This window comes from Pectinophora gossypiella, unplaced genomic scaffold (assembly GCF_024362695.1).
Source record: "Pectinophora gossypiella unplaced genomic scaffold, ilPecGoss1.1 Pgos_30, whole genome shotgun sequence".
NCBI lineage: Eukaryota > Metazoa > Arthropoda > Insecta > Lepidoptera > Gelechiidae > Pectinophora > Pectinophora gossypiella.
Genome location: NW_026063240.1, coordinates 434,791 through 444,300, shown reverse-complemented (window position 1 = coordinate 444,300; position 9,510 = coordinate 434,791). Strand labels below are relative to the sequence as shown.

General features: G+C 36.6%; 1 protein-coding gene across 1 annotated transcript; it reads right to left on the bottom strand.

Annotated features, from left to right (window-relative positions):
• Positions 1 to 255: 255 nt before the first annotated feature.
• Positions 256 to 4,401, bottom strand: LOC126380872 (uncharacterized). The gene is made up of 2 exons (XM_050030454.1): positions 3,837 to 4,401; positions 256 to 899 (listed from the first exon to the last, which is right to left on the bottom strand). The coding sequence occupies exons 1-2, from the start codon at positions 4,399 to 4,401 to the stop codon at positions 256 to 258; spliced, it is 1,209 nt and encodes a 402-aa protein (XP_049886411.1).
• Positions 4,402 to 9,510: the final 5,109 nt, after the last annotated feature.

Genomic DNA, 9,510 nt, shown 5'->3' with positions numbered 1-9,510 from the left:
CAGACTCCTGAACGCCGCCGCACCGCTCGACGCACGGCCCGCAAGTGCCCCCACCTCGACCGGTGCAGCGGGGTGCATTCACGCGACATTATTTATTGATATGTTACATCTCTTTCCTTTTAACAATTTTTGAAAACATAAAACGAACTCAAGATGGCAAAACAAATACTCTATCAATATTCATTTAACCTAATTTTAATCTCTAACACTTATTATATTGTTCTTAACAATCGACATTAGTAGGTACACTATTATTTATTCTGGGATCATCAACTCTTCGTTATCTGTACTCAATGTATCATCTTTACTTTCACAAACCTTCCAGTTTCCTTCCACTCGCTTAAGATGTATAACGTTCCTTCTGAATTCCCGTCCTGTCTCGTCATTCCTTACGTTACATTCGTTCCTCTTTGAGCTCAGAACCGTATGTGGCACGGGGTTGAATTCGGTAGTTAATTTGTTTTCTTTTACCATGTTCTTCACGTATAATTTTTCTCCTATTCCTATATCTGTAACTTCTGCTTTCCTTTTCCTGTCCGCAATTATCTTTCCCTTTTCTTTCATTATCTTATCATGGTCTCTCACTTCTAAATCAAACTGATTTTCAATTCCAGCTATACATGGTATCTTATCCCTGAACAGTCTTCCAAAGAAGAGCTCCGATGGTGTTTTTCCTGTGGTTGAATGTGGTGTGCTGTACATAGTGAGATACAGCAACAGGTCTTTGTACCAGTCCGATTTCTCAGATTGGCTTATCTTAATTCTTTTCAAGATATCCCTATTCTGCCTTTCAACCTCTCCGTTTTGTTGGGGTGAATAGGGTGTAGTATTGTAGATTTTGATTCCCATCTCGTCACAGAAGGATTTAAATTCGGTGCTAACGAATTGTTTGCCGTTATCTGCAATTATAACCATGGGAGTTCCTAATCTTGAAAAAATTTCTTGAAGAACCAGAACTGTGTCTGTTGATGTAATCGACTTCATTGCCTTAATCTCTTTATACCTGCTGTAATAGTCAACTATGACAAATAGGTAATGTCCGCTAGGTAGGGGTCCAAGAAAGTCTACGGCTACATCTGTCCATGCCTGGGATGGCAGTTCACGGCGTTTTAAAGGCATCGGGTGATTGGGTGCAGAGACCAAGGTACAACCTTTACAACTTTTAACCATCTTTTCTGCATCACTATCGATTTTCGGCCACCACACTTTAGTTCGTAGCCTTTGTTTCATAGCACATATATCAGGATGCCCTTCGTGTGCTGCTTTTAGTATTTGTTGGCGCAGGCAAACTGGAATAATAATCTTGATTCCTCTCAATAGTAAATCATTATACATCCATAGTTCTGTTTGAAATATTTTATAATTGTTTATCATTGGGTCCCAAACATCGGTAGATAATGCCTCCTTGACTAATTGAATCTCACTGTCATGGTTGGAAGCTTCAATGATCGAATTTATTCCAACAGCGCAGGGTCTGGCGTAATGAACTATCTCATTTACGTGGTTTTCGTCATCAAATGGTTGAGGGTTAGTATTTGAACACAATCGGGAGAGACAGTCGGCAATATTAGTCTTACCGGGTCGATATATTACTTTAAACTTTCTAGTGACTTATTGTTGAGCTCAATTTCATTAACAGTTCCAATTGTGAAAAAATATTTATCACGTCTCGATGTGACTAAAGGTAGTGGGCCTGACGGGATACATCCTATGTTTCTTAAGCAGTGCAGTAAGGAACTGTCCGTGCCGGTTAGTAAACTCTTTAATTTATCTTTACATCTAGGAGTGATGCCAACTGAATGGAAACGGTCACTAGTTGTACCTATATTTAAAAGTGGTAACAAACATGATGTTAGAAACTACCGTGGAATTTCAAAATTATCAGTTATCCCTAAACTTTTTGAGCGTATAGTATATGATACTATGTTTCCTTCGGTAAGACAGTATCTTTTGAATCAACAGCACGGCTTTGTTAACATGCGTTCTGCAGAGTCCAATCTAATAGAGTTTACTGATATGGTACTCGAGGCTATGGATAAAGGTTGCCAGGTGGATGCTGTGTATACCGATTACTCAAAGGCATTTGATAAAATATCCCACACGTTACTAATACAAAAACTTAGTTATATCGGTATTCATGGCGATCTGCTGCGGTGGCTGGAGTCCTATCTTAGAGATCGTACTCAGGCTGTAGCTGTTAAAGGATTTATATCTAGCTTTATCCCGATTACTTCTGGTGTGCCACAGGGCTCTCACCTTGGACCCCTACTATTTAATATTTTCATAAACGATATTGCTGAGTGTTTTAATCACGCCAATATACTTTTATATGCAGATGATACAAAAATATTTTCTATTATAAAATCGGAGAAAGACTGTTACAATTTGCAAGCAGATCTCGATAGATTATACATATACTGCTCAAATAATAAACTACATCTAAATCAAGATAAATGTCACATAATAACATATACAAGAAAGAAAAAACCAGTTTCCTTTACCTACAATTTTGATGGTAAAGCTCTGAGTAGAGTGTCCGAGATGAGAGATTTGGGTGTAAATTTGGATAGCCAGCTGTTGTTTGATTCACACGTTAACAAAATTACTTCTAAAGCCTACAGAATGTTGGGTTTTATGTTTCGTCAAGGCAAAAATTTCAAAAAGGCCAAGACGCTGATTTTATTGTATAATTCACTTGTTCGATCGCAGCTAGAATATGCATCAACCGTTTGGAGTCCACAATACGCCAAGTATATTGACGCTGTAGAGAGAATTCAAAATAAATTTATTAGATGGTTAAAATTTAAATTTAAGAACCATAAATTTGAAAATATTGTATCTCTGGCAAAGCGAAGGGAACATAGAGATCAAATTTATTTATACAAAATTATTAATAATTTAATAGATTCCCCATACCTGGTTAGTCAGATTGCGTTTAGGTGCCCAGTTGCAAGATTGCGTTCAAATAGAATTTTTTCTATTCCCAATGCAGCCACCAATTACGCCAGAAATAGATTTATTGTACGAGCATGTTTAAACTATGATGGATTTTATGGTGATATAGATATATTTTCTAGTAAGGTAAATGCCTTTATCAATGCTGTAAAACAATGTAGCTGAAATGATTAAAACATGTAATAGATAGATATATAATGAATGCTTAGATATAGAGGGATTGTTTACAGAGGTTTCTTTTTGTACCTATTAATTTAATTCTTGGGCCTAACAGTATAACTTAATATAATTTATAGACTAGTTCACCGCAATTTGCAACGAAATATAATATATGTTAGATACATCGGTGGAAACTGCTTTGGCTTAATGTGTTTAATTATAAGTTTATATCTTTAAGTATCTATTGTGTAAGCTGTTTGTTTCCTTAATAAAGAAAAATAAAATAAATAAATAAATAAAATTATAAGCTTGAAGCCTTAAGACCCAGCGTTCGATCCTTGCACAAGGCTTGGATTGTTTCCCAAAAATAACTTCGAGCGGTTTGTGGTCTGTGACCAAATCGAAAGTTTCTTTACCGTATAGATATATTCGGAAGTGCTCGACAGCCCAAACAAGAGCCAGAGCCTCTTTTTCTGTTTGACAGTAGCGTCTCTCTACGTCTGTTAAGCTTTTGTTTCCGTAAGCTATAATCCGTGGGCCACCACTGTCATACTGAATTAATACGGCACCTAACCCTACTGGGCTTGCGTCTGCCATAACAGCTGTTTTATCCTCCGGATCATAAAATCCTAAGGTTTTAATGTTACTTAGACACCTTTTCAATTCCAGGAATGCGTCTGTTTGTTCAGGTCCCCAATAATCACCAATATTTGCATTTTTACCTAATTTTAACGTTAGCAATCTTCTTATCGGTTCTGATTTGGTAGACATGTCAGGAATCCATTTGTTCACGTAGTTGATGAGTCCCAAAAAGCTCTGAACTTCTTCAATAGTAGTTGGTTCCCTGAAATCCTCGACAACTTTAACATACTTATCAAGGGGTTTTATACCGCTTGCAGAGAGTTCATGCCCTAAGAATTGTATGGTCTTGACATTAAAAACACACTTGTTTCTATTCAAGAGAATATCGTTTTGAGTAAGGACATCAAGAACTTTTTTGAGCCTAGTATTGTGTTCAACATCATTTACTCCATAGACTATAATATCGTCTATGAAGTTAACGACGCCATCACAAGGCAACAGTATTCTTTCCAGAGTCTTCTGGAAGTGTTCCGGCGCACAGGATATACCGAACATGAGTCGTTTATACCGGTAAAGACCTCGACTAGTGATGAAGGTTGTAATATTCCTAGACTCTTCTTTTAACTCTATCTGGTGGAAGGCGTCTTTAATATCCAGTTTAGAAAACATCCCTGCTTTCTTGAATTTGGGTACAAGTTGGTCCATTGTGGGCAGTGGGTGATTCTCTCTAATTATAGCCTTATTAGCACATCGCATATCTACACAAACTCTGACATCTCCATTACTTTTTAATACAGGCACTATCGGAGACACCCAGCCTGAGGGTTTGTCAACAGGTTCAATAATATCGGCTGTTAATAGTTCATCAATTTTATTGTTTATTTTAGCCTCTAAAGGAATAGGAACCCTACGATAAGGCTGCGCGACAGGCTTTACAGATTTATCGATGGAGATATCAAGTTTGATACCTCTAATTTTAGGGAAAACATTAGAACTCACCGAGTCAACTGCAAGTCCTATTTTAAGGACTTGAAGAGATACTGCGGTATCCTTTCCTAATAGGTCTCGCGTACCATCTTTTACCACGTAGAAAGTGGCAGTTTCTACCTGACCAGTTACGCGGATTTCCGCTTCGAATGATCCAATTACTGTCAGTGGAGTCGTACTACCATATGCAACAAATGTCTTATCGGGATTTGCTATCTGATTGGATACCATAACGTTATTTTGCTTCAAATGGTTCCATGTTTTATCGCTTACAATATTACATTTACTGCCCGAATCGATGATCATGTCTACTCCTACACCCCCTAGATTGCAGCTCAGTAGCGTGTCTTCGTCAAGGTGAAATATGTAGTCAATATTAGTTTTTTGCGTAAAGTTCGGTCTTTTGTCCTTTTCAGGCTCACTGTTTTTTTGAGTCACTGATTCTTTATTGGCAAATCTGGATCTCTTTGAATTGTAGTTGTTATTGTTTGAAGAGTTCACACGTTTGTTTGCTCTGGTTTTACATTGTTTTCTAAAGTGTCCGGTAAAACCACACTTTAGGCACTGTTTATATTTTGCAGGGCATTTTTCGTCCTCTCCGATATGACGAGTACTACCACAACGTGTACACGGAGTTTTGTTAAAATGTGTTTGTTTAGCGTCAACATTGTTGACGATTTGCGGTGGTTGTAGTCTGTTATATTCGGTCAATTGCCTTCCTACACTTTCTAAAATGTTCGCTTCATTTATGATTGTTTGCAGAGTCGCAGAGTCACCTAGGGTCAGAATTTTCTTCCTAAGCTCGCTGGAGCTACACTTTTCAACAATTTGATCTACTAGGTTCTCTTCCTCGCTTGCAAATTTACATTTACTACTTTGATGGCGCAACCGAACGAGGAACTTTTCAAATTTTTCGCCGGGCTCCTGCTTTAGCATCCTAAACAAGTGTCTCTCATAAACTCTGCATTGCTTCGGAATGAAATATTCATCCAATTTCGTTATTGCGATTTTATACACATCGACACCTCCTTCGCTATCGCTAGCCGCAGCACCAGGAAGATTGTAATATATTTCTTGGAACGATAATCCGCCCATGTGTAAAAGCATAGCCCTTTTCTTTTCCGCGTCGACAATGTTCGACGCAATTAAGAATATTTCCAGGCCCCTTTTCCACTTCTCCCATCGCATTCCGACGGAAGAAGGATCACCGTCGCAGTCGAATGTCTCAATCGGTGGTAAGCTCGAGTGGGACATAACGGGGCGACCTACGAAAAAGGATACAATTTTCTTTTAGTTAGTACCAACCGATACTGTCGGTCTACTACTAGTTTAGTACTAATCAATATAATTGATTTACTACTTATTTAGTACCGACCGGATAACGGTCTACTACTGGTTTTGTTCCACCCACTATGGGTCACTACTTAATTAGTACCAACCGGGTAACGGTCTACTTCTCGCTTAGTACCACCCGCTATGGATTACTACTTTTTAATACCAATCGATTTTCACCGATTTACTACTTATTTACCGTGTTTATGTTTAAAAGTACCAGCTTTTGCTTACTTATTCGTCAACCTTTATCCCAAGCCTACCCTCATTGCATACCCATGTTTGTGAGTGTTGGTTTCGTGGAATTCTGTTGAAATAATTTCAAGTGGGTAGGTATATACAGAATTCAAAACAATAACAAATATTTTCCTTGTCTTATTATTCGAAAATTTAAACATTTAGGTTAACTCGAGAATAAGGTGATAAAATAGACAAATTCTTAGTACTCTGGAATATATTCAGGTTTGGTCGAATCCACCCTACTTTCCGGTTTATTAATTTCGCCTTTTCAAAACACACCGGTAAACTATTTCCGAATACAAAATAATTATAATAAGTATGCTAATTAACAAATTATACCATCGTAATCATTAACTATAAACATTCATAAATAATCGCCATCATAATCCATGATCATAAAACGTAATCATAATCATAAGTAACCATATACATAATGACAAAATGCAACACTCACAAGAACCAATAAAATGTGGGCAGGTACTTGGTAAATAAAGGTCTGTGGAACTCAATTCTTTTGTTATGCTAAATAAGTAGTTAGTAACAGATATTTTCTTGTTTTAAAGTACAATCTAACGTTTTGACCTTTATTGGGTACATGTTAAGGTAGCCGTGAAGTTAATTATTTATTTCTCTTTTGCTTTTCCTCTTATTTTTCTTTTTTTGAGAATAACCAATAATTATGATTTTGCATTTACCTTTAAGCTCGTCGCCACTTGTGGGGTTCAGTATTTGGATATCCACGTGTGTATTTCGTGTGGATGTTGACAAGGGTACTGCCGTAACGCAGAAAATAATACAACAGAATTAATCACAAGCGCAGACTCCTGAACGCCGCCGCACCGCTCGACGCACGGCCCGCAAGTGCCCCCACCTCGACCGGTGCAGCGGGGTGCATTCACGCGACATTATTTATTGATATGTTACAGTTACGACCCACTGTTACGACATCAGAAGTGGGATTAGTGAACTTGGATGAAGACAATGTGATGCGACGTTCACAACAAGACAATGCAAGTTTCGATTATCACAATCAGAAGAAGATTATGATGATTATCACATTCGTGTGACCACGTGATGAAGATGTAGTCTACATCCATGCCTGATTCGGAGATGGTACCTGAACTTGAAAACTGTTATTACGGTGAGTCGTTTTCATACTGGAACCTTATTGTTATTGACTTCATTGCTATGTGAATTTTCGTTTCTAATAATGAGGAAATTAATTTAAAATTAACTTGGAAATTACTATTTCCCTTTGTTTAAAAATAAAATTGACAAGACATATTGTGTCAATCCATGTCAATCACACCGCGTTTTCCAATCTGTTTTCATCATCGTCAAATCTTTGTATTTTGGTCTAAAAATATTTCGAATTGGTGTATATATCGTGGCCATATCATAGAATTGATCATTTCATGAAATGATCGACCATTTCATGAAATGGTCGTATTTCATGAAATAGAACAACATTCGTTGGCCACATCATGATGTGGTTTGGCCAGATCAATGAACACAAAACGTTTAACGATATGACCAACTAAATGCATGATTAATTCATGATATGGCCAAACGTTAGCGATCATATCGTAAAATAGTAACATTATCCACCGGTAGTGGCGCTGGTGTCGCTTTGTTTATGTTTTGCATAATGGCGGCGGACAATAATTATTCTTGTGTGAACGCGAATAATACGAATAATAATGAGCAAATACAAGAAAAAAGTGCAGTGAAGCAATGTTTTGACACTAAGGTGAAAAGAAAAACTCGTATTAACAGTAGACAGCAACTTTATTTTTATTTTTAGGTTATATGGTAAATAATGAAGGTCGAGTGACCACGCTACGTAAATCAATGGACTATTATTGGATTTCAAAATGTGATATAATTAAAACTGCGAATGAAGAGATATTAATTTTAAAAAAGAAAAATATAGACGATCCTACTGTCCGTAAAGTTTATTTTTTTGACGTGACTTATTGTAGATTTGCCGCAGATGGCATTAACTACTTGAAACGGGATTCTATTAAAACGCATAAATGTTTTTGTCATAATTTAAATTATCATAATCCTTTTTTTTATAATTTTTACAAGGCATAACGGTAGGTTAGGGTGCGGCGGGGGTGGCCCTTGGGCCACCCCTACGCCGCCAGTATGTTTATCTTACACACGAAAAGTATACTGAATGATGACCAATGGCATGAAATAGTGTCAAAAAATATGACGACGACTTCAAAGCGAGATACAGTTACGGCGTATATGTCAACTACATCAACACTCCGTTAATCGAAAATGACTTTTTAATTTTTATTTGACTTTTAAACATTTTTGTACTTTGTACTAGAGTAATACATTATTTCCTACCTTATGTAGTAAAAATACGGAAGAACAGTCATCATCATCAATTTAAGAGCCACGCTCTTGTCGGTGCAGCATTTCTGTAAAATACTCTCCATGCTACTTTTTTAGGGAAAAATAGGGCAGTGGTTTCCCTCTTGCTCTTGTTCTTGTGGAAGAACAGTAATCACACTTATTTATTCTGGTATCAAATAACACTTAACTTGGTAAACACGTTCGATGTCGACAAGGTCCCCAACGCAAGAGAGCGTGTATCAATCCGTCCGATTTGACAACCCCATTCTTGTGTTGCCATTTATAGAAAAATGTCTTATAACTGTCGACGAACAATTCAGCCTAACACTCGTCCATCCTGACCGCGTGTATGTCCCCATACACGTCGACAGATGAGCCTAACACTCGGCTGATTGATGCACGCTTCCAGCTTAATGTACCTAATTAACAAAGTATATTTAAGTTAATCACACAATAAATGCACAGAATAAATTTCATTTCATTTCATTTCATTTCATTTCATTTCATTTCATTTCATTTCATTTCATTTCATTTCATTTCATTTCATTTCATTTCATTTCATTTCATTTCATTTCATTTCATTTCATTTCATTTCATTTCATTTCATTTCATTTCATTTCATTTCATTTCATTTCATTTCATTTCATTTCATTTCATTTCATTTCATTTCATTTCATTTCATTTCATTTCATTTCATTTCATTTCATTTCATTTCATTTCATTTCATTTCATTTCATTTCATTTCATTTCATTTCATTTCATTTCATTTCATTTCATTTCATTTCATTTCATTTCATTTCATTTCATTTCATTTCATTTCATTTCATTTCATTTCATTTCATTTCATTTCATTTCATTTCATTTCAGTTCATTTCATTTCAATCT